Source organism: Megachile rotundata, chromosome 10 (genome assembly GCF_050947335.1).
Source record: "Megachile rotundata isolate GNS110a chromosome 10, iyMegRotu1, whole genome shotgun sequence".
NCBI lineage: Eukaryota > Metazoa > Arthropoda > Insecta > Hymenoptera > Megachilidae > Megachile > Megachile rotundata.
In genome coordinates, this window is record NC_134992.1 from 14,436,984 (window position 1) to 14,463,195 (window position 26,212).

A 26,212-nucleotide genomic window follows, 5' to 3' on the forward strand; every position below is an offset into this window, starting at 1 on the left:
GTGCAAAATGTAACTCGACGGATGTTCCAGCTTCCTTCGTTGTTCCTGAGACATGAAATAAGAGCAACTTGCGATACGATGGCAGCCAGCTGATTATTGTCGTCCACGGGATGGCAATATGGCGAACATCAAGGTGGCAGTACGAGTAAGACCAATTTCTGCCAGGTGAGTATCCTGTAATAAAAGCACTTTCAATTAGATACTTTTAATTCAAGAAATTAATTCAAGAATTTATGAAGAGGGCTTAACAAGAGGATGTAGTTTTTTCCATTTCCCTACATGGAACATGTAAAATTAAGTTACTTACAGTACTTCAATACTATTTAATTTAAAGAGTTTCAAGAGCAAATCCCTACCAAATAAAAATCTCTCTTTAATGTACCAAATCTCATTAATTTCCACCCAGTTACAAATGATTAATTAATGTAAGCTGATTGCTTTTGATTCGATAACCAATCGAGAAGTTTAGACTCCGATGTAACTCTAATAGCGTTCCGCAAAGCAATTCCCACCGGAAATGTTTGCAAATCGATGGAACTAATGAAAACGCAAATTTCAGCCGAGTTGTTTTGTCGTTAAACCCGGTAAGTCTGAATGTATTTTAGGAAGCAGAAATCGAGTAAGAAACGCGGAGCTTCTTTGTACAAGTACTTTGTTAAGGTCAAGGTTATTTTGCTAACTCACCGCAATTTCATTTTTGCGAAACACGGTGTTTCCACCATTTTACGAGGACGGTGTCTGTACATATACGATCTCCGAGATAATTATTTCGAGCCGAGAAAGGAACGAGGACAGAAATCTGGAAGTAGATTTATAGGGGTGCGCCTTTGAGCCGCCACTTATGAACTCGTTTCTATACTTAGAAGATGAGGCCGGAACGCCGTGAAAGTAAGACAAACTAACAATTACTCGTGGAAGCAAACGCAATAAGCTCCACGATGGAAATTAAGGCCGCTGGTAATATTGAATGTTGGGAAATTGGTTTCGGTAATGTTGGCTCACGAATTTTGTTTACGTACTTCCTGTAATTTCTGCGAGATGGTACCAGTCAGGAATTATGTAATTTAGGTGTTTTTAACACTGAACCTACCACCATATAAGGTGTACTTAATTTGAAATTAAAAATGAAGTTAAAGAATAAGTATACAAACGATGAAACATAAATTAGCACACACATTTATTTTTTATCTTAATGAAAATCAATGCTGATTTGAAGGAATGTACTTTGACAAAATGTGTATATTATAATAAGAAACTTGTGGAGCGGTTATTTGACCGGTTTGGTAGTGTTAATACGTCAGACATGCTATTTGAGTGTTTATTATTTATGGATCATGTACGATAATTTTTTGATTCGCTTGCCAATAAATGTTTGCAGTAAATCGTTGGTAAAATATTCAGAAAGTAAAGATGAAATAGTAGGAAACGAAACAAGAGAACAGGAAAAATGATTCGCAAACAAGGTGTCAAGAAGCCAGCAAAATTTCAAAGAAACCTTCGCGGCTGACCGGAAAGCATACATCGAAGCACACGATCGCAAACGTTCTCCGTCATGAAATCCATCCAGAAAAGAGAAAAATCAACAGCGAGCGTGCCAAGTTTCAACTTCGAAAGAAACCCAGCCTCGCCAGACTAAAATAAAACCCAATAAAATCCCATAAAGCTGCCGCTGTTTGGTCGCTCGACGTGTCTCGATCCTCGACATACGGGGTCGACGAGTTTATTTAAAGCAGCGAATATATCCCTACGAAGCCCTTGCCGATCCGGGGGATGTTTCGGCGATAAAGGCAAGGTACAATATGCTTTTTAATAGGAAAACTTATTCAACTAAACCTTGCCCAAATGAACAGCTATACACCCACGTGTTAATATACTCGATCATCTAGCAATATGATAGGGATCTAGACCACTTGTTTTACCAACGTAATCCTCGCTAAACTCTATGACTAATCTACTATCGCCATAAAACTTCGCTAGTTACCCTGGGCTTAAAGGATCAACCGATCGGAGAAATGACGGCGAATATAACCAGGCTCGATGACACACGACTGGACGGTTTAACGACTCCAACAGGAGCAACGGGAGCAGCATCCGTTCTAGAATAACGCTCTCGACTGCGAGGGAAAAGGACGAGGAAGATAATAGCACGGTTGCTATTCGCGTAACCGTAGGCCTCGATTCATTCAGTCGCGGTTTTCTTGGGTTCGACGATGTTTCGAGGAAGCATTCCCTCGAGAATGCCCGCTTCATTCAGAACTTTCTACCTCGAGAGTTCTCGCTCGCTAGATCCCTGTCACCCGCTTCCTGCCACTCGATGATTGATGACCCGATCGATGGAAACCACGGGACACTATGAATCGACGGTATCGTGTACTCTCCATTGTAAATATCGATTGCATCGCTCGCTGCTACGGATTACTTGAAATTGTTTGTGGAGGGAAGATTTGTAGATGGCTGTTTGCGGATACGAAGGGTCAATTTGATCGTTCTCAAGATTACCGTAAATAGACCGGGGAAAAGGGGCAAACATCCTGGCTTAAGATGTTTAATTGTGGCATTCGTTGGTAAATGTACTCTGTTAATAACGTCCCTGTCTCGTTATGGATTAACACTGATTTCTGACACTAATAAGGTCTACGTGTCTAACTATATACACCTAAACAAAATTTATTTCTTTCATCACGTTTTGTTGAGGGAAGAAACTTAGTCCTTGTTACCCACATAGTTTCGATGGGACCCTACTATATTCTTGTCTATACCTATTTTAAAAGATTACTGTAAATAGACCGGGGAAAAGGGGCAAACATCCAGGCTTGAGATGTTTAATTGTGGTCTACGTTGGTAAATGTACTCTGTTAATAACATCCCTGTCTCGTTATGGATTAACATTGATTTCTGACACTAATAAGGTCTACGTGTCTAACTATATACACCTAAACAAAATTTATTTCTTTCATCACGTTTTGTCGAGGGAAGAACCTTGTTAGTCCTTGTTACCCACATAGTTTCAATGGTACCCTCAGTCTATTATCTTCTTTACCTTTAATCTTCTTTATCTTCTCTATTTTAAAAAATTTGAGAAGACATTTCCTCCCCACGTTAAAAAGTAAAATCCTACTTTAAACGTTCGAAATCATTAGCGCTTTGGCGCACTCCGTTGACCCAAAACGATCCATTCGTTCCACAAAAACTTGGATAAGGTGGCACGAAATCGTGCTGATTACAGGGAACAGGGACGATGATAAGATCACGCGAGGACGAGGTTAAAGCACCTGAGCTGCGCCCGTATGCGTTACACGCACGCGAGAACACGTGTGTAACCGTGCTCTTAGCTGTCCCGTCACGCCAAATGTTGTGCCACACGACACAGCGACCCGAAAACTCGTTCGACCGTGATTTGTTTTTTACGCAGACCGAAATTCTGGAGCCCGTCACCGACTGGTTCTCCTAGCTTTTCGCGCCTTTTAGCCTGAGAAAGAAAATCCTAAACTTTGCCATTGATAATTTGCCTCTTGAACCGCAGTTCTCGTTACACTTTAATTGAAGCGGCGTTATATCATCGCGTGTGCGTGTCCAGCCGAAATACCGAATTCTATTAACCCATTCGTGATAATACTGCTATGTTTTTAACGGAATTTCCATCGAACGAGTAAAGCATCGTTTGATAGGTTAATTCGTTGGCGATCCACGTTGATAAAACAATTAGTCCACAATTTAAATAAATCGATTCGACAAGATTGGAAACATAGTCGAAAAATCTAGAGAGAATTCCAAACGCACAAACAATGTAATGTATTCACCGGTGAATCGATTTGTTCATCTACGTTGCGTGAAAAAAGCTTTTTTACAAAACCAGGGAAAAACTACTATACAGTCCGTTTGACGAAAAAGGTGGAAAACGAAACTGTCGTTCCGAAAGCTCGCCAACGAGACTGTCGAGTCTACTCTGTTCTCTTTCCGTCTACGGTGACAGACCGTTTCAAGCGTATTCGACCGTGTATCTTTTAGAATCTCCATAATACTCGTTAATCAAGTTTCGTTTTATTTCCTCCGCACGATTTAGGGAGCTGAATTTAACAGGCTCGGAGGTGGTCGTCCGCACGGACGTCAACGGAATTTCACTGACGAACCTGAAGGTGTCTTCCAGCAAGGTCGGGGACAGTCGAGAACGGACCAAGAGATATGGTTTCGATTACTGCTTCGACTCGTCCGATCCGGAGGCTGAACAGTTCGCGGACCAAACGAGGATCTACGAGACTATCGGTCAGTCGGTTCTGGAGGCGCTTTTCTCGGGGTATAATTCTTGTCTGGTGGCGTACGGGCAGAGTGCGTCGGGGAAGACCTACACGATGATGGGGACGAAGGTACTTTTACTCTTTTATATTTGTAAAATTATTCAGTGACTGCTGAGATCAGAAAAATGGCGTCCGGTGGCAGCAGACAGTATAGGTGGACTCTGAGCAAAGCCCTAACCTTCACCCGCCGTCCATCCAGTGCCTAACGCCTAATATCCCACATTCGGACCACCCGTTCTCCAAACCACCATACCCCAGTGGTGTTCATGACATCAAAAAAATTAAAAAAGAGGAGATAACATAGTATCTACCTTGTTAAAATTAAACTTAGGAGATAACATAGTATCTAACTTGTTAAAATTAAACTTCACCCTATTCCTTCGAAGTCCATCTTGGTCGTCGTTAACATCGCAACAGTTTAATCGACTCCCGATTCCACTCTAACGTCTGGAAACAGTTTCCCGTCGCGTAGAAAATTGAAACTATTTTTGTCGAACGACGTTTAATTAAATTGCCCTGTGGCGTCGTAGCCAATCGCGGTCATTCGACGCTGTATATTAGAGGGGCAGCGTGGATTTTTAAAAACGGCACGCATAGCGGTTATACATGTATCGAGCACGTTCCGCTTTCAATTACGAAAGCGAAATTGTCCCATCGCCGCGGGATATTCCATTGATAGTTAACGATACGTAATATTCGCAGTTCCGCTTTTCTGTGATTGTTTGGCTGATGACAACTACTTTGTTCGCAGGAGGAGCCGGGGCTGACACCGCGACTCTGTCGAGGACTCTTCTCGAGGATCGAGGAGTCTAAGAACAAAAATTACTGCGTTTCGGTTAGGTAATCTTAATTTTGAAGTTTCTTCTTTAACCCCCTGCACCATGACTTATTCAGCTGCATCAAATACAGCTATAATATTAAAACAGACAACAAAATTTGAATTGTTATGTCAATATGTTATTATGCAATCGTTGACTATGCAAATTATAATTGCACTTGAACTTCAAATTGAAGCGTATTAAAAATTCGAGTCAAAATTGATCACGGCCGAAGTACGTGTGTGTCAGATTCGTCAAAATAGTGCAAGGGGTTAATTTTTAAGACATGTCTGTGTTTATTGATCGTGATATGCTTTAATAAGAATTAAAATAAGAGGGCGTTTTTATGAACTTTAATAACTACTGATCAACTTATCGTTTTCGAAGTTCATGAGAAAATTTTAACCAATTTTTACTTTCATGCTCATCTCGTAAGGTTTCCCTAAACGGAGCATTACTTACACATGTACAACATTTTCCCGCATAACGGCTTAGAATTATTAATCGGGTAAGCGGATCAATGGTTCGAAGTTGACCCCGTTTCCCCAATAATTAATTATCCTCTCTGACGTAATCGGCAACGTTAATCGAGATTCATCGACACTCCGCGATTAAGAGGTTCATCGACGCTGTCATCTCAAATGTCTCCCCCATTCTAATTACACCGTGTATCACCAAGGTGAATTTTATTCGAAGCAAGTGAAACGTAGATGCAGGCACAGCGATAACGCGTTCGAATTGATAACTGTGGGAAACTTAACATTCGTGGCGTCTTTGGTAGACGCGAAACGGCCGTATCGACGAACTTCCACCAATAAAGGAGAACCGTATTGACGCCTGTCGGTCAAGGTTCGGTTATCGGGCCAATTTCACCCATCATTTTCGACAGTCTTTGTCTCGATATGTCTACGCGTTGCTCGTAACCTCTTTGCAGTTTCGTTCGCATTCTGGTGAGGTCGTAGGGCTTCGAGAAACCCTGCACTCTATGAACTGTTCTGTCGAATCGGTGTTAGGGCGATGACTAGTTTATCGTCCTCGTTGTCACAATTCCCTTTTCTACGGAGATTAACTTGCAAAATTGATTATTGGAGGCAAGATCGATTCGAGGCACAAATCTGGGTATCGGCAGGTATTAGACAAGTGACGTGCTTGATAATTTCCTACTGGGTTCTAGAGTGCAGCTTTTCTGAGCAGAGTTAAATCGGTACTTTGTTATGCATTGAATTAGTGTAGATCACTTCGAGTTGTAACGTGTCAAGTTTCAACGTGTTAGTTGTATGTACTCTGTTGTCGCGTATCGAATTACATGTTAGATCGTTTGGAGTTCTATCGCGTGACAAATCAGTGTTGTATTTACGGTGTTACGCATCGAATTGCCACTCGTTAAATGCGTGGAACACGCATCGAATTACGAGTTAGATCGCTTCGCAACCTGTCAAGTCGCTACATATCGTATTACAACGCATCGAATTTCCACGCGTTAGATCCCTTCGAGCTGTATCTCAACGCGTGAAATCGCTAGGTGTGCTATATCTCAACGAGTGAAATTGCCACGCCTTCTATATCTCAATGCGTGAAATCGCCATACGTTCTATATCTCAACGCGTGAAATCGCCACGCGTCCTATATCTCAACGCGTGAAATCGCCACGCGTCCTATATCTCAACGCGTGAAATCGCCACGCGTTCTATATCTCAACGCGTGAAATCGCCACGCGTCCTATATCTCAACGCGTGAAATCGCCACGCGTGAAATCGCTACGCGTGAATTCGCCACGCATCCTATATCTCAACGCGTGAAATCGCCACGCGTTCTATATCTCAACGCGTGAAATCGCCACGCGTTCTATATCTCAACGCGTGAAATCACCACGCGTCCTGTATCTCAACGCGTAAAATCGCCACGCATTCTATATCTCAACGCGTCCTGTATCTCAACGCGTGAAATCGCCACGCGTGAAATTGCCATGCGTCCTATATCTCAACGCGTGAAATCGCCACGCGTGAAATCGCTACGCGTCCTATATCTCAACGCGTGAATTCGCCACGCATCCTATACTCAACGCGTGAATTCGCCACGCGTCCTACATCTCAACGCGTGAATTCGCCACGCTTCCTGTATCTCAACGCGTGAAATCGCCACGCGTGAAATCGCTACGCGTCCTATATCTCAACGCGTGAAATCGCCATGCGTCCTATATCTCACCGCGTGAAATCGTCACGCGTGAAATCGCTACGCGTCCTATATCTCAACGCGTGAAATTGCCACGCGTCCTACATCTCAACGCGTGAAATCGCCACACCTCCTATATCTCAACCGCGTGAAATCGCCACGCGTCCTATATCTCAACGCGTGAAATCGCCACGCGTTCTACATCTCAACGCGCAAAATCGCCACGCGTCCTATATCTGCAACTGTATTACGCGTGGTACTATCCCGCGTGAAAGCTTCCTCGAAGAACCGGAAGAGCTACAAAACACGATTACCCAGGTCAGCAGGGTGCATAGGTGATGAAATTGAGAACGCGAAGAAAAATAATGTGTTGGTGTGGTGGGAGGATAGACATGGAAGTCGAGCTTAGGAGTCGCGAGTTTGCAAGCGCTGTTGGCCTGAATGTGTCTTGTAAGCTCAGTGCCCCGTGACTCGCAATCCTAGGCGGACGCAAGCTCGCTTTACCTGGGTAAGAATTTCCTTCACGGCACCTAACTTCGCCAAGTTTATTCGCACTTTAACACCATCGTTTCATCGCTTCGTTAAACCACTTACCAACTGGGATATCTTCTCGATATTAACATTCTTTTTATCGTTAATTAATCGGTTCTTAATACTTCTATAATCTTGTAGATTACTTCCCGTTTTTTACTCGTAACATTATTAGATGGTGCGAAAAATTCGTGTGTACTGCCATTTTATATCGTTTACATTTTCACGGCTTTGGATATCTTTAAAAGCATTCGAAGCTGGATTACGTTTTCCAAACATCATGTCCATGAATTTCTCGGGAGTCCTTTTTTTGATACAAAAGGATATACGTTTAAATCCTTCGGTTTACACTGCGGAAAAAATACGCTTTCAAAACAACGGAACTTTTTATTCAAACTTCATACATATTGATGCAAGAATTTCCCTCGCAACCACCCTTTAATCTTCGATTCGCACTTCTCCTCGTAAACACGGTTTTTATTCCTGTATTAAACGTTCACTGGATTGCCTTGAGCTCGGTGTAAAACTAAAAAACGAAAGAATGCACCGTGCTGGAGGAGCACTCGTAAAAATTGTATTTACCGTTTTCGTCTGAAATATCGATTCCCGTTCCCTCTTTCTCCTCGGTTTCATCGATGAACGAAGGGAAAACGCGTTATTTTCCGCACAAATTTTATCACTTTTCTTGCGAAAATCGCCGTTACGGTTCACATTATACCTCGCTCTAAATTACACACGTGACATTACCACGCTTTGCATCAACAGTCTTCGGCAAATTTTCACGAAAGGGAATTTTGTATATCGATCTGCTACGATTTTCCATATACACCAAGAGTAAGAAAGACACCTCAACTGTCATTCGAGGAAATTGTCTAGCGACGAGGACGTCGTGCTCGAACACGCTTGCATTCGTAACTCCGTCACTTTGTCGGTGGAAAAGCTGATCTCGAGGAATAAAATTTAGGTTATGTTTTATTTATTTGCGCGAACGCGAGGAATTTGGCTTGATATATTGCGAGATAACCGAATCGGTCAGATCGAACGAGCTGGTTTCTTTGGACTGGTTCCTCGTCACTCGTCGACGTAAAATCGTTAAGTGGGTCGGCTAGGAAACGAAAAGCGAGCGAACGAAAATCGGGGAATAATTTCTTCCCCTCTGAACTTGATTTTCTGGGTATTGTTGCAATTTTCTGCTGTATATTCTCTGTTCGTTTTATCAAACACCATATATCTGCTTTAACCGATATATTTTCTACAAACAATTCTCACTCATGTGCCCAGCAAACATTTCTCGACGAAAAGTCAACCGATCGAGGATCAACGTATCCCCACAAGAATAACGAGAAAGGAAAATTTGATGTTTCCCGATCGTTCACGAAGAAACAGCATTTTTATCGTCGGTGGAAGAGCGTTTCCAGGTGTTCATCATCCGTAACTGTATCGTGAATCATCCTTTGTTCCATATTCGCCGTTAAAAAAAAAGCCGAGGAACGACAGATTTACGCATGTCCAACAGAAACATTCGCAGCGCTGGAATACTATAAATTCGCGTTTATACGATCACCGGCAGTTATTAAAAGTGCCAGGGCAATTCGTTGTTCGGCCAGGGAACAAATGTGGCTCCTGTCGTGGCTGCATCGTCTGCTTCGAATGCAAAGCCACCTACCGCGTTGCCATCGTCATTCACGTTTCCTCCTGCAACCGCCAACAAATTTGGACGGTGAAATTTTTCAGAAATTTCCCGCCCATTCTCGTTCGTCCTGTTTACGCGGCGGCCATTAATGCCACCCCCTAGCTCGAAAATATTTCGTGTAACCTTCAGATTAAAACGTATCCGAAAGCCTGCTGTTTGCTCGCGATAATAATTCCTGCTAATGGACCGGGCTCGTTATATTCTAGCTGAAAAATCCTTTCGATCCGCAAAAACCTACTTTTCTGACATTTTTACGACTACAAATTTATGCTTCGCTCCGTGAAAAAATCCAACGAAATTATCTTTCTCTGTGCCGGAGTTGCCGGACAATTCTGTCGGGAATTTTCGACGGGGTCGTTTAACTCGTTGGAATTATTGTAATCGATTACGTATTGTGATCCGATCGTTTAGAGTGCCGCGTGTTATACACTGCTCGTTGTAATTTGTTACATTGCACTGCTATATTTTTACATATGTACTATTTTTTACAAACGCAGATTTCTGCACTTTCAAATTTTTATACTCTTGTATCTTGTTAGATTCTGATTAATCAGATTTACAGTAAGCACTTAGGATCTAGAATCACGCTGCGATTCAACTTTTGTCTAAACTCGAGTATATCGATGATAATGTTAAAAGGTATTATGAAGAGCTTCGGAGGTTCTTTTAAGGATTCGGTCTTGGAGGTAGTGGAAACGACGAAAAGGACCAATAGGCGTATTATTCAGAGTCAGTAAAGGGTTGCGCTCGAGAGGTGCCTCTCAGGCGCCATTCGATTTAATACAATAATTTAAAATAAGCATTATTTAATTAATTCTATAATAGTGCTCATATGATGTCTAAAAATAATAACCTCAAAAGAACTCATTTAACATTTTAATTAATATTTAAACATGTTTGCAAACAATAAAACTATCTTCTAGTGCAAAGGGTTAAGGGTCGTGTGACTAATTGTGAACGGAAAGATGACGGGATTTAATTTAGAACATAAAAATATTGATTATTCAAGAGTGATAAAGATACTGAATAATCTAAAGAGATAAAAATATTGATTAACCTAAAGCGATATCCAACAATCTCTACACCCTTAGATTTAAACCTTTGCGTCGCTACATTTTCTTATTCCTACGTGTTTAAGTTTACAGACCGTAACGCCTTAATGTTAAACCAGCTCGTTGTTTAATGTGTAGACATTGTATACAATCGAGTGAAAAAGAAGCGGTAATGAAACGAAACATGGCAATGAAAGTAGCGAGCTTCCAGGCAATTTGTGCGAAAGAACGAATCACGAAACGTGTATTTCGCGTATTTATCAGGAAACGGACTGATAGAGAACTAGTTAGCAGGCAACGGCCAGTTAATTAACTGGTTTTTCGCGAATATTTCCGCGACGGTTTCGCGGCTCGTTTATCGGCATACAGCCACGCGGGAATATACACGCGCCGTCGGATCGATAGTCCGGTTTTGTTGTGCAATTAATTATACCTATTAGCGAATCGTACTCGTCAATAAACGCGAGGGCGCCGAGCCCGGGCATAATTTAATTTACGATGTAACAACGATCCTGTTACAATTGACACGTTCCCGTAATAAACACGGCTAATGTCGCGAGCAAAATTGTCTGTTTGCCCCCCGTTAATTCGCTTCAAGGTAGATTTATGGGGAACGCCAAGTAGCGACTAGTGTGCACTTTTTGTGCAATCTTCGTTTTGAACAGTTTTCGAATAATTTTCGGACGATATCAAGGAACGGTCTCTTGGAAAGTGCCTTTTTACGATTGTTCGCCGGTGCGTGCCTTGCAACGCCGCCATCCGGAGGGTGGTACATAAACGAATTTACAGCTTTTCTACGGACGTTTTAATTCCTGAAGCACAAAGGGACAGGAATTCTCTCGCGTCTTGGAGGAAAGTAAAGACCCTTTGACAATGGCCGTTGTAAAAAGAGGCGAATTTGAATGGAGGGGATACAGTGGGAATAATAAACTCAGATATCAACGGACAAACCTCCGACAAAGATGACCGTAATATTCGCGAGAATGGTTGGAGATTCTCGTGGTTTCAAGATGGAACAATGCTTTATTACGCGTTAAATTTAATATCGAACGAACGAGGAAAGAAAGGTTTACGTAGCATGAAACAATCGGTATATCGGTGGTTAAGCGAGCGTGAACTTGAAATTCAATTGATCGAACATCATCGATAATTAAGTTCGAACAATTCCCATTCACCGCGGAAGAATAAACGAATAGCAGTTTTGTCTTACGGCCTTCGATGCCCGTGAACTTTGCGAAATATCGTTACGGGAACATCGGTTTTCCCCGACGTTGGTCATTGCGGAAAATTCATTGAAGCTTCCTCCTCTCTTTTTCTCCCCTCGGGCCGTTTTCTCTTATTTTCCCTCGCTCGTTCCTTTTCGCACCAACGCTCGCGCGGCCAACAGCGAGAAAATTCTCGCTGCTAATTCTGTTTGCCGTTGTTTTTGTTTTCCTTTTGCACCATTGGCGTTTGTTTTCCTTTCGTCCTGCACTTCCCGTGCTTGCGGTACGTTTTAATTCCATGGCTGCCAACAACACCCTCCCTCCTCGTCTCGCGGTCCTTTTTTTCCTGCTTCTTCCCCTTTCGAATCCTACATCGAATTGCCTTCCATCGATCAACTTCCTTTTTATTTATACTATCAGGGGGAATATGTTCGGAGGAAGATTCTGCGATACGATATAGCGAGCCACTGTGGAGATACAATTAAAGTTTGATTACGGTTTGTGTACAATTAACGCGATATCGCGTTAGGGACGTAAGTATCGATCGAATCGTTGTTTGAGCGAGAATTTTCACTTTATCCGGCAATTATCGAGCATCTAAACGATCAATTTGCAAGCCGTACGTTCCAATCTGGCTGGTCATGGTTGTTCAGAAATGTTTCGGAGTCCAGGATGATTCGGTGGCCGCCAATTGATCAGGGAGCATCGTCATTAGGCATCGACGTTTAACGTGATTAAGTCGCCGAATTCGTACGTGATAGCATGCCGTGCAGCTCTTCCCATCCGCAATGAAACGGTAACCGATCAAAAGCTCCGCATTACTTATGGCTGATTGATCGATAGAACCCTCTCTCTTCTCTCTCTTTCTCTCTCGCTCGTTGTTTCGCTCTCCCTGTCTCTTTCCCGTCTTCGTTCCTCGCATTATCGCTGCGAAAGCTTCGATTCAACTTCGACCGCATCCTCGATTCCCGGTCATTACGATCTCTATCCGCGTTACATAGTTTCTGTTTGTCGCCGTTTCGGTTCATCTCGATCGAATCTCCGTTTTATAGTCTCACGAAATTCATACGTAAGAGGGCTGTAAAGGGTTCCGGAGGGACCCTACGCAAAGGACAGCCAAGGGTCGTTTGAACCCGCTTTCAATCTCCCGCTTTCGACACGTTCCTCTTAACGAGACTCTTTGAATTTCAAATTCGAACAATTCGCAGGAATCAGCGAACGAATTCCAAACGGATAACGTTTCTTTAATTCGCGGGGCTGATTGCTTTCCTCCGATGCCGAAGATTCCTCGTAATCACGCGACGTTTTAACGAGTCGACGACCCACTCCACCTCTTCTACACTTCGTTTAAACCTGTTTTGTGCCGAGGACGCACCCAGTGCGTCGCTCTATATCCGTCCGAAAGACTTTAACAATTTATGTACCTGGACTATGTGGCTCTCAGTTGTTCAGAAACCTGAGTATGTATAAACCTGATCACATATGTATCATATATAGATCTAACTATTTAGGTACCTGGACACATGTGACTCTAAGTTGTACAGCAACTTGAGTATGTATAAACCTGATCACATATGGATCATACATAGATCTAAATATCTAGGTACCTGGACATATGTGGCTCTAAGTTGTATAGGAATCTGAGTATGTAGAAACCTGATCACATATGAATCATATATAGATCTAAGCATCTAGGTATCTGAACATATGTGGCTTTAAGTTGGACAGGAATCTGAGTATGTAGAAACCTGATCACATATGAATCATATATAGATCTAAGCATCTAGGTATCTGAACATATGTGGCTTTAAGTTGGACAGGAATCTGAGTATGTATAAACCTGATCACATATGGATCATACATAGATCTAACTATCTAGGTACCTGGACATATGTGGCTCTAAGTTGTATAGGAATCTGAGTATGTAGAAACCTGATCACATAAGAATCATATATAGATCTAAGCATCTAGGTATCTGAACATATGTGGCTCTAAGTTGTACAGGAATCTAAGTATGTAGAAACCTCATCACATATGGATCATACATTGTAGATCTAACTATCTAGGTACCTGGACATATGTGGCTCTAAGTTGTACAGCAACTTGAGTATGTATAAACCTGATCACATATGCATAAGTACGCATATGTCTAAGTACGTAGCTCCCTACATATGTGGATCTAAGTATGTATGAAAATACCCAGGTATAATATATCTAAGACTTTTAAAATTAAAAAGCATAACACACACATGTTACTCTTATGAGGAAAATTAAAAGGTGTGGTCCAGGATTAAATTCACCAGCGAGCAATACATTTCCTTCATTTCAATAAAGCTTAAATGGAGATTTATCGGAAATAAAGTTGCAACGAAAGATTTTGTGCGACTCGAAAGACTAAAAGTGTTAAACGGCGACACACGTGTTCACGCGATTCCCTGAAGCGTTTACACGCTTCGTTCGTAAATATCGACCCTCGATTACTGGGTCACAGAGAGCACAGTCGCGAATCAGCAACGTCGGAAATCTTGCAAGCTAGACGAATTCGACGCCTCCGACTATGCGATAGAAGGATTCACCTCTCTTTTTTTCGGTGCAATATTGAAATGTAGACACGACGAACGGATCGATTCTTATTTCGACACCGACTCTAATATCCGACAATCACGAGAAGCAGTTTTCGTTTTTTCATTCTCTTCGCCTCGGGTAAAAATGGAAATTTTTTAACCCTCTAATTTCCATACGACAAGTTGTCGTTTTATTACTTGATAGAAATTAATAGTGTACAAGTGTATCTTTATTGTTGTCCTAATTTCTCTTGTTCATTTCCAGACCGAATTACAAGTAAGAATGGCTGTTGTAATAGTTTAGGACGCAGCGTTAATTTTCGTCATTAGTGTTCACAATTCGGAAGACAAATTGTGGGTTAGCTCGAATTTCAGCGAGTTTGATTACCATGCTCGTTATCTGATAATTATGCAATATAAACGGAATATTAGTTTCCCGGATAGCGCGACAGATCTCTACACAACTGACGAAAGCGAGATAATAAACATATTTTCCTTCGCACAAACTTGACTCTGCACTTTCGATTTTCTACAGATAGATTTCTCGCTACGGCAGATTAAAATACTCTCGAACGCGTGTAAATTTAGTTTCGCTTTGACTCATCGGTGCGTTACGCCGAAGCTGAGGCTACGTGCTATGACCTATTATGCATTCGATACTTTAATTCTTCAATTACATTTCTAATCATTTTCAAACAGTATACTAATATTGTAAATCATTCTTACGTTTTTGTAAATTTATTACAACTTCCGTAATTGCTTTAATGTGAACACGACAAATTAAGAGTTAAAACGTTCAACAAAGCAAACGCAGAGAATTATCTGTGCAAAAGTTTAAATAGCTTTCCCGCAATTCTTCCTATTTGCTTCGCAATCGCAGCGGTAAAAAAAAACTGAGTTTACAAAGCAGCCGTTACTCTTTTAAGGGCCAGGCAATTCCTTTTTGCAACCGCTCTACTTCGAATTTCGCGATCGTAGATGCAAATAACTCCAGATTAGAAGATTCGATCCTTTTTTCGATCTCTCGCTGTAACTGTAGTTATCCCTTTTTTATAAAAAAGAGTAAAACCAAATGATTTACTGTTGCACTCTCGATGGTTATGTGTGCTTTTGTACCATAGAGAAAACAAAAAATTTCAAATATTATTTAGCATCGTAACTGAACCGCGTAAATCGCAAAGAGATGTATATTTAGACCTCCTCACATGTGCCGAAAATCAGCACGTTTTAGGGTCAAGGAAAGCGACGTACACGTACGTGTTTCCACGAGTTCGATTTTCTAGTTTGCGGAAACGCGGCGCTTCCCCGATGAATCAGCGGGAACTGCATTCATCTCGGAGCGTTTCTGAATACTTTCAGCGGTTAGAAGCCAGACGACTCTATTTACTTTAAGTTCAATTCCGTCAGATTCACGGTATGAAACAGGCGATGTCAAAAGACGAAACCTTTTAGAGGATTTAGCGTTGCGATGAACGAGCGAAATTCGAAACAGCTCTAATTTTTGGACTTCGAGATCGTCGTGGCTTTTCCGCTTGGTTGATAAAAATGAACGGAGGGACGCTTTGATTAGCAGGCGTCCCTTTCAAAGCGTTGATATTCGTTAGCTTCGCCGCGAGTATCCACGTTCGCGGAAAGGTTTGATTCGGGCACTAATTGCGACCTTACAACCACGATATGTTCCCGTTACATCGCCACCTTCGGGCGTTCCCTCCCTCTGCGAAAGCTGTTTAAATTTGCAAAACAGTAGCGTGGCAGATAGTCGGGGGGAAAAAGCGGAAAAGAGAGACACGGCAAAGGACGGTAACCGCGAGGCAGAATCCAAGCAGAAAGTGTTTCTCTGGGCGCAGAGCGGAAACTCCGATCGCTGTTAAGCGGATTTACGGTCGCACGTGCGGACGTTTCACGGGCACAGCCGAGCAGGTAATGACGTTAAGAGGATCCGAGAGCTTGCGGTGGTCCGCGTGTTCACCTACAAGCACCGTTCCGACGAAAAGTATGCGACCAACGCCCAATAAATCTTCGTACCTTCGACCGACACCCTCCTATTGTCCCAAAAATACTGATCACTTTATATTGTTTCGTGCTTGGACAAAGAAAAACTCTATCCGAACAATGTAATAACGGGGTGATAAATTAATTCCGAAAATACAGGTATATCGCGTCTGGCTTAACCGCGAACAGGCAAATTCATCGTGGCTGCGAAATTAACGTAATTAATCAAACGCGATAGTTGAAGCATGATGCCGATTGGGAATTCTGTTTCAGTTACTTGGAGATATACAACGAGAGGGTGAGGGATCTTTTGAAGCCGTCTTCCAGCACAACGGGACTGAGAGTTCGCGAGCATCCTCGACTTGGTCCTTATGTTCAAGGTACCGCCAATCAGAGATATCAGTTTCGAATGCTTGCAATTCCGATAATTGCGGAAATACTTTCTACACTCGATTGCTGCAGCTTCGTGTCCTCCAAGGCTCTATTTCTCTGTAATGTCCTTTTGAAACAATTCAAAATTTGCTACTTTTATTCTATCTCCACATCGACAACGTCCCAAACATTGATATTGAAATTTACATCTTTTGAAAGACCAGTAAGCGTTGCCACAAAAGTGTCCTTTCAAGTCTCTATTTCTCCGTACTGTCCTTTTGAAACAATTCAAAATTTGCTACTTTTATTCTACCTCAACATCGACAACATCCCAAACTTTGATGTAAAAATTTACATCTTTCGAAAGACCAGTAAGCGTTGCCACAAAAGTGTCCTTTCAAGGCTCCATTTCTCCGTACTGTCCTTTTGAAACAATTCAAAATTTGCTATTTTTATTCTATCTTCACATCAACAACATCCTAAACTTTGATGTTAAAATTTACGTCTGTCGAAAGATCAGTAAGCGTTGCCACGAAAGTGTTTCTGTTTTAGGTTTGACGCATCACGTAGTCCGCAACCTGGGGTCGTTGATGTCCTACGTGGAGGAAGGGACAAAGGCCCGGAAGACAGCGTCGACGTTACAGAATCCGAGCAGCAGTCGCAGCCACGCTCTGCTGACGATCGGCCTGAACAAGGAGACGCCAAGCGTCGCGAGTGGCGCCGTCGGCTCGACGTCCACGAGGAGAAACGAGATCTCGCCACGAGGTGGTAGTAAACTACGCTTGGTCGATTTGGCGGGCAGCGAGAGTGCAGCCACGTGCAGCGGCGTTCATCGACTGAAGGTGAGTCACTTACTAAAAATAATATTCTCGGGCCGAAATCGATAATCTTAGGTAGGGAGTAGAAATCAGAAAATACGTGATAGAGACTTCTCCCTAATTAATGGTTGTTTGCTTACAACGGAGGAACAACACATTGTACGAAAAAGAAGAGATTATAACTGGCGTGTTTGCAGGAGGGTGCGAATATAAACAAGAGTCTAGTGGCTCTAGGGAACGTAATATCAGCCCTCGCGGAGAGAGGCTCGACCGGAAGTGGTCCAGGCAGAAGGTTCATCCCTTATAGAGATTCTTCGCTTACTTGGCTGTTGAAGGACGCACTTGGCGGAAATGCCACTACCATTATGCTCGCCAGTAAGTGTCTTCCCTTTGATCTTCCCTTCTTCTGCTCTTACTTTTACCACCCTTACGATCCCGTCTCGCCTCTTCTCCTACATTATATTTATTTTTAGAAGATGCCCTCTCCTCGGCTATTCCTCTTAAACGATGATTTACGCGTTCAACGAGCAGTTTTCTTCCCGGTACGATCATCGATCCGTCGTTAACCCTTAAACGACTCGTAACGTTCCGCTGAAACGTTTTCATACATTTTCTTTTATAATTCGACCTCGGCGATACTCGATTCGGGAAGACTCACTTTCCCGAGACGACAAAAATAAATGAAAAGATTCCCTCCTCGATTCTCCACCTCCTCCTCCATCGTCACTTAACTCCAGCTTTCCGTAAATTTCAGTTAATTGCCAGAGAAGAATTATTATCGCGAACCTCTGATTCATGAAATTATCCTCGCGATAGCCGAGCACAGACTCGAGCCGGATGGTAATTGGTTTAAATGCTTTTCCAGGCGAGCTAAGGCGCGGAGATTAAAATTCGATAAGCGGGCGTGAAAGCGTAGCGACGGGAATCGGTAAATACGAAATCCTTTAAGCTTTGTCGAAGTAGCAGTTAACGCCTTCTGATTTTATTTTTTTTTATTTCTCGGTACTAGATCATTCGTCGAGTAGATGTCTCGTAGATAAACGTAACTAGACACGCTTCTCACTTCTTCGGAACTGATTCGGTGACGTTCGAACTTTTACAGCGATTGTAAAGTCGATTGTAAGTGTTGTAGAATTTCAACGTAGTTAGACGTATAGTTAGCACATACACTGTTGAAAGTATTTGTCTTTTACGAAATACATTTCGTCGCAATAGTTACGGAAGAATACAAACAAAAGCTGCACGATTCTATTAATCTGAAATCTATTAATTTCCTGAACTATGAAACGCTTCGATTTACTTTATCGGGGTAAAAATATCGACTAATTAGCATACCGCGATCCATACGTATTTCTAGGTAGACCACGTTGCGTATATAATTAATTTCGAGGCGAAATATTCGAAACCGCCGATCATCGACGAGCAATTGAATTGCTAATAGCATTCGGGTTTATTATCAACCGGCCTGGATGCGCGTTTAATATTCAGTGTACGTATTCGCGATCGGATCGAACGATAGACGCGCACCTTTTCTCTTTTGACACCCGATAGAATTAAAATCCCTGCCAACCGGTGACGTTTCTCATTTCGCGCAAGAATGGTCCCGAATTCGTGGCACGGTTCGAACAGAGAAAATTCGGCTGATTTTTCGAGGATCCGCGCCGTTTCGCACCGTATGACAAAATAAACGTTTATTCGATTGATCGTACCGCCCTGAAATTCAATTAGTCACATTGTATCGCGAGCCAGCGACCGCGGGTGGGGAGAATTGATTCGGGGTAATATTTTATCCGGTACAACGAGTCGCCACGATTAATTATCGAGTCGCTTATCGTCGTTTTACACGGCACTCGTCGACGAAACAAAAAATGGACGTTTAACCCTTTCGCTACTGCGAAAGCCCTCGTGAAAAACGACCATAGGATTTCCTACGGTGCTTTTGGCTTACATCGAATGTGGGAATTGGTTTCAAGAGACGTTCAAAGTGGACATAATGTTTGAAGAAAAGCGATACCGAAAGGGTTAACTGGTTCGCGGCAATCGACACAATGAAACTGGGTATTAATTACGGTTGGTACTTATGCCCGTTGATTACAGCGATATCCCCAGCTAGCGGGAGTTACAACGAGACAGCGCACACCCTGCGTTTCGCGCAAAGGGCACAAAGCGTGGTTAACCGACCCGTGGTCAACGAGGATCCCGTGGCGAGGATCATTCGGGAACTGACAGCCGAGGTGGCAAGACTAAAGTCGTTGTTGCTAGAAAAGGCAAGTTTTCTTCGTATCTTGAGTCGTGACATTACAGTTTAAATGTGATTACTCAAATTTTTAATACTCTTCAACTTGTAGTTTAAGTCCAATAATTTGCGTAGCCAAGGAATATGAAATTCATTTTAATTTTCTCTGAATCAATATCACCCACCACTATCCTCTTCTTTTCACGTTGCACTCGTGCGCGAAACGGTAAAAGTCCATTGGTAGATTCAAATTTAGCAGAGCCGGAAACTTCAAAGGTTCGCAGTCGATTCAAGTATTACTAATTCGAACGGAAAATTTGCGTATTATTCGGGATAATTACCCATCAAAGACGCGCACAAGAGATAAACATTGGAAACTACAGGTAACAAAGATCAAAACAGATGCACAAATTCAAAATTATTGAACCAATTTATTCGCCACTCGACCGGTTGCAAAATCTCGCCGTTTGCCTAGAAGCTGATTCCGGAGATTGGTTCACGGACCAACGGGTATAAATCGGGCAAGTTTATTATGGAAACCAGCATAAACTCGTATCGTCGAACCGTCATTACGCAAATGAAATGCATGAATCGTTTATTTGATGCTCATTCAGCGACCACTGACCCCATCCGTCCACTACAGATCCATCCAAACGATTGCTGATAAAATACACAGATCGCAGGTGTTGCCGTTCGTTTAACGAACTGATTCGCATTTCCACTCCCTGATTTTACAATATTCTTGTGTCGCGTAATCGCCCATTAATTAGCTACGAATATCTCTAGCCATTATCATTTTTATTATTACTGTCAATTATCTCATGTTTCACTTCTACCTATATGTGTCATACCATATTCATATACTCGTCTCGAAGGGGAGTTCTTATGACTGCCCCAAGTAATTGTCACGTTAGTATAATCAGACATCTGCTTTTTGTTTCACAGAATATCGAGCCAGACACCAAACCCTTATGTAGCTGTCACAAAAATCAGAAGGACCCTCCCGAGGAAGTTGACTCCGAATTACCCGAAAGAGAGGAAGTGAATTTATCAACAAAGTCGTCGTACCAAGATAAAAGATCCAGGTGCCCGATCCGAAGATCCAATTCGAGCGAAAGTCTGACGACGTACGAGGCCGACTCCTCCATAAAGAAGTTCAGTTCGTTCGAATGTCTAAGGGTAGACCGTTTCGCGGGAAATTATAAACGTGCCCGAGTGACGGAGCTGAACGACGAGGAGGACGAAGTGAGGGAGATCCACGAGTCGCTGTTCGTCGATATTCCGACGTTGGTGGCGGTTTTGATAAAACCGGACGATAATCTTCAAGAAACGTCGACGCAGATCGAGGAGATTTGCTCGGACGAAGTTGCCGAGGACTCGATCGAGTTCATCGAGGCAGCTAACGATCGTGAGACGTTCGAAGACCCGGAGAAGCTCGACGGCATCGATCACGACGAACGAAGTAGCTCCGTTAACTCGTGTCACGTGTCCGGGGACAACGAGGTCGATGTTTATCAACAAGCAGACTCTTCGAGCTCGAGTGCGGTGTCCAAACCCAGGCAGAAACCTAAATTCCGCAAACAGGACTCGGTAGACATTCTATCCGCTTCGATTTCGTCGAATTTGCACACGTCGAGGAAGTTCGGCTCGGTGGAGGCGATCGTGAAGGGGAAGAAAGAGCCTGTCTTTCCTCTGGAGAGGTCTCACACGAATTTAGAGAAGCGACATGCCCTCGGAGGGAAGAAGTTGAACAATATCCGAGAGATCGAGGATCAGCAGGGTTCAAATTGGAGAAGCAGCAAGGATCAGTTCCAAAGAAAGGGTAGCAACGAGTCCGACAAGAGCTCGAAAGAGAAGACGAAGACCCACGTTAGAAAACCCAGTTTGGAGAGCCTGAAGAGAAAAACCAGCAAGGATAGCAGCTCCAGCAGCTCGAAGGACGAGCAGATTCTGATCTCGAGTCTGGCGAGAGACAAATTGTTGCGGAGGAAGAGCTCCTTGGAACAGGATCCAGGATCCATTAGGCCTCACACGCCTATACAGCGCGTGAAACGAGCGGAAATCGTGGCAGCGGTTACGGAGAGACTCTACTCGAGCAGAAAACCTGCCGAGGATGTGCCCGAGGTGCGATCTCCGCCGGAGAACGCGAACGTCAAGTCCTTGGCGAAGATGAAGCTCCAGGAGATCTCCAGGAAGATGCTGGGGAAACGAAGACGGGTTTGCGTCGATACGCAGACGGAGTGTTTGCAGACTGTTCGTTTGAAGGACACTGCTTCGCTGACGGACCCGACGGAGGTCGTTTGCAAGGATGTTGGAGTGTTGACGGACGATCACGTGGGTTGCGAGCGGGTGGCGATTAGAAAGGCGCCGGTTCTTCGAGTTAAGGAGATTGCTACCTTGACGGACAAGCCGAAGACGAGCATTGTGAGGTGCGTAAAAATATACTTGACGCGTTGGTACATACCGATAATATATGCAATTTTACATTTATATTTGATATATTGAATAGACTATGTTGGTACAAGGTAGTATGTGTCTACAAGGAGATGGAATTTTCTTCTAGCACATCTAAGTTTTGTGTTAATTCTTCTTACAGGTGCAAGGACGTCAGTCTAGCGACCGATCTTGAAGAGTACGATTACGAGATTCATTCTCCCCGCAACGATTCCGGAATCCTCTCGGACGACACTCAGAACTACGCGGAGAGTAACATATCCAGCACAGAGGTATCCGATCTTTGTCCGGAAGCGGATCGAAGGGCGATGTACACAGAGAGTTCGACGAACACAGTAGTCTTTTCACCGTGTCGCAGTTTTGCAGTTCAAACACCGCGACCAGAGCAAACGACCGAGAACAAAGCTCTAGTTTGTTTGAGACAGTGTTGCAATTCCGTTCAGAGTTCTCAGAGTCGATCGAGCACGGGAAACGCGGAGAAAAACGTCATCAGCATATCGCTACCGGACACCATCAACATCATCATCGAAACAACCAATACAGTGGAGTCGAAGATAGAGAACGATTGTTCGAAGTCGAAGTGCAACAAGCAAGAATGCGAGACGCAGACGGAAGAATCGAACGAGACTGCTCCTTCGAAGGATCCAGGTAGATGCAGTCTGGGGCAGACCGATGGCAGGGTGTTCAGGATCGAGAACATCTTTCAGGACCCTAACAACGTGTCCAACGGGTCGAGCAGAGTGGATGCGGTTGCGGATCGAACAGAGGGTACGAGGAATTCCATTACTTTCAGGAATTCCCTGGGGACATCGTACGTGTTCGAGGGCAAGGAGGGCGAGCCGAGAGGAGACAGGCTTCACGGTGAAGGATTTATCAGGGACGGATTAATCACCGAGGCGTTTATCACCAGGAAACGTAGTTTTAATTTCAAAAGAGCACCCAGTTCGATCGTTTATCAGAATCCGTGGATGAACTGGTCCGATCCCCCGGTGAACACGATTCGCCCGATCGATTGCGCGAAAGGGCCGGCAACGATATCGTCTTCCTGGCAACCACAGACCGACCAAATTCCAGCGGTCAGGACAAATTTGTCGTTCAAGGAAAACAATGGGGTGTTTCGACAATGTCAGACGGAGCCCGAAGCGATCGATGGCGAAGGAATGGCGCAGATAAAGTCAACCACCGGCAATGATCACGATCACGGCTTCTCCGATGACAGTCTCGATTATTACGAGAATAACGCTTCCAGCGAATCGATCGCCAAACTGAAAGAGATGATCGAGAAACGTGAGAGCTTCTGTCCACCGGACGTCGTGGCGCATACTAAGAAGGATTGTTCAAAATCTGTGGATTCGGATAAGGCAGATCCGGAAGACGATTTCGAGGACACTCCAGTGGAATTTCCGAAGAAGAACCCCGTGGAATCGATAGAACCTGCTCAGATCCACGACTACAAGTCACTGATTTTGGGTACGTCAGAATTTAGTTAACCCCTTCATTCACATTGATATTTATTTTCTCTCTCTTGTAGGTAGAACTTGTTACAATTACGAAGAAACCAACGACGAGTCCGATAGCTCCAGTCGTGTAAACACTGGAAAGAAGAAGGTGTCTTTCTCGAGCTCCAACATCCCTGAGAGCAGACTAGATCAGGCTCAAAGTTCGAAGCAGAGTTCAAAACCAACCCTAAAGTCCATCATCAAAAAAAGGAAAAAGAAGAACGTGTCGGAACCCGTGGATACCGTTCACTCCTCCAACGACGAGACCGATGATTCTCAACAGGAGGAGAAGGCTAGTTTGATTTTGGAGAACGACTGGAAAGATGTGCAGTCGACCAGTTCCGAGGAGATGTTCAGGGAGGAGCAGGACATCGCGGGTTCAATCAGGGATCACAAACAGAGTTGCAAGAAGGTGAAGTTCTCCGGCGAAGAGTTACACGAAAACACGTGCAGCGAGTCGGATAGCTACGAGAACGTGGACGATGAAGAGGAAGATGTTTCGTATCGTTCGAGGAACATTCTTGAAGAGTATCTCAGCGAGGCAGTGACGTTCATGCGAAATCTCAACTACATCAACGAGTATGTGAACGGCACGAGCATGCTTGAAAGGTGAGGAACAAGGGTATATTCTTCTTAGGGCTTTGGATCAAGGATAGTTAACAACGAACCTGACAAGCTTATTATGTAACATTTGCTACGAGTTTATCGAGTTTATTTAGAGTCAATGTTTCAATTCAGTATTTCGTATGATGCACAAGTTCTTTTAGTTCTTTTAAAACCTTTCATTGAAAATATTGTCAATGTATCTTGGTCTATGTTTCAAAGATTGAATTGCAAAGTACTTAGCTACTGTTTTAGAGTTCCTCTATTGTTCCCAGACGATGTCAATAGCTTTCCGTATTAATCGATCAATTTCTTTACCAAGGAACGCAAGTCCAAGTCACGGACGCGGTGGAAAACGTGGCGGCCGTCGAAGGAGTTGCTTCTCCGGCCGGAATCGCGATTACGAGGAAGCGAAAGGTCGTAGGGTCATTCCAAAGGAGGATCCTCCGTTGAACGATGATATCGTCGTTTCCACGGAATCCTACGAAAGGTGTCTGAAGGGTATTCAGAGGCTGGAAGAATGCATCCGAAGGGTCGACAAGCATAACGAGCTACTTCGAGAGAAATACGGCGTCGACTGCGAATCTGCTGGCGCTAGACTGGGTTTAGCGAGTCCTAGCACAGATCCTCGCACACCGACGACCAACGACGAGTTCACGATTCCTCCTAACGCGGATCTACTCTTCGAGCAACGTTCCAACGTGACGGACCAGCTGGCCAACTCCCGATTGATCGAAACCGGTCAGGAGGACGATCTGGAGAAGAGGATTTTCGATCAGCTGATGAACGTCGCTAATTCCGTTCGTTGCGGAACTTCGGATAAACTTCGATCGAGACAGATCGATTCCAGATCGCAGAGTCCCGGGAGTTACTCGAAATTTAGGGAGAAACATGGTCAGGCAATGAAAGAATCGTTCTGCGGGGATCTGAGCGGTAGCTTCAGCATGGAAGGCGACGATCAACGGGATATCACGACTTACGAGATTACAGGGAACTTGTCGGTTGGTAGAACTCGTTCGATGGATCAATTAGACTTGGACCCAACGATGGAAGAGGACTTGTTGCCGCTGAGAAGGTTCGGTCGCTCTTCGTGGTCGGCTACCGCGAGCAACTTCGAACCGAGGCCTCCGATCAAACGCGACGATTCGCCCAAATACAACTTTTCCACTAATTATGAAAACGCTTCGAGACCTATCGACGTGGACGATCGATGTTCGAAGAATTTTTCTGTACAAAGAGTGCCATTTGATAGGAGAGAATTCGAATCGGATGATTATCGAAGAACGAGGAACAGTGGATCGAAAGTGTGCAGTTGTTCGAGAGATCAATCGGATATCGAGAGCTCGAACGAACTGGTGCATCTGAGGGATAAGTTGAAGTATCCAGGAAGTCCCAGAGCGAGATTCCTCGAGCTTCTCAGGGAGAGACGACGAATAGTCGAATACAGCGGAGGCACCAGCGCCTCTTGAATTTGTCAAATGTATTTTTCTATTGTATATCGTCGATGCGACATCGACTCTCTTGTAAATAATATAGAATTAGATTTTTGTAACGCTTGTCATCGCACCTGATTAAGTTAACTTCGCTCGTTTCGCTCCTGTATCGATCCTTCCTTCTTCATGTTATTAAAATATCTTCTTTCAACATCGTATCTGTTTCTTTTCTCAACTGTTACGTCGCTTTTCCTTCCGGGGAAAGCTCGCTCGTTAGCTCAGAAATTTGAAACCACCAACCGCAGAATTTCGACATCAAAATGAAACGAGTTTATTAACCGACATCAATTTATTTTCGATAAAATATCACCGTAATATTTCTGTATATATTATTTTTGTTTTCTATCAAATTTTTCGAGCCAGGCTACAAATCAAACATTTGTTCAACGATCGAATCGGTTACGGGCGTTTCGCG

The 26,212-nt window shown here is 43.5% G+C and overlaps 2 protein-coding genes across 5 annotated transcripts in view; one reads left to right on the plus strand and one right to left on the minus strand.

Moving 5' to 3' along the window:
• The window catches only part of LOC100880650 (unc-112-related protein), a 179,680-nt gene that overhangs the window by 43,313 nt on the left and 110,155 nt on the right, over nucleotides 1-26,212 (minus strand). The gene's annotated exons all lie outside the window — the stretch shown is intronic.
• On the plus strand, nucleotides 27-25,950 carry LOC100883481 (uncharacterized). 4 transcript variants are annotated; one of them, XM_076535987.1, is made up of 11 exons: nucleotides 27-165; nucleotides 4,064-4,364; nucleotides 5,047-5,135; nucleotides 16,596-16,702; nucleotides 17,247-17,536; nucleotides 17,710-17,887; nucleotides 19,610-19,779; nucleotides 20,694-22,177; nucleotides 22,345-23,672; nucleotides 23,734-24,310; nucleotides 24,627-25,950. In XM_076535987.1, exons 1-11 carry the CDS (start codon nucleotides 119-121, stop codon nucleotides 25,771-25,773), a joined length of 5,718 nt encoding a protein of 1,905 aa, XP_076392102.1. In that variant the 5' UTR covers nucleotides 27-118; the 3' UTR covers nucleotides 25,774-25,950. The 4 variants fall into 4 exon arrangements, with proteins under 4 accessions (XP_076392102.1, XP_076392103.1, XP_076392105.1 ...); XM_076535988.1 differs by lacking the exons at nucleotides 4,064-4,364; nucleotides 5,047-5,135 and having other exon boundaries at nucleotides 51-165; XM_076535990.1 differs by lacking the exons at nucleotides 27-165; nucleotides 4,064-4,364; nucleotides 5,047-5,135 and adding an exon at nucleotides 7,514-7,793.

Bases quoted from the DNA above. Each gene is read 5' to 3' on its own strand.
- LOC100883481 (XM_076535987.1), top strand. From the start codon at position 119: ATGGCGAACATCAAGGTGGCAGTACGAGTAAGACCAATTTCTGCCAG. The intron at 5,136-16,595 runs GTAATCTTAATT...ATTCTGTTTCAG, and splicing joins AATTACTGCGTTTCGGTTAG to TTACTTGGAGATATACAACG. The intron at 24,311-24,626 runs GTGAGGAACAAG...TTCTTTACCAAG, and splicing joins GGCACGAGCATGCTTGAAAG to GAACGCAAGTCCAAGTCACG.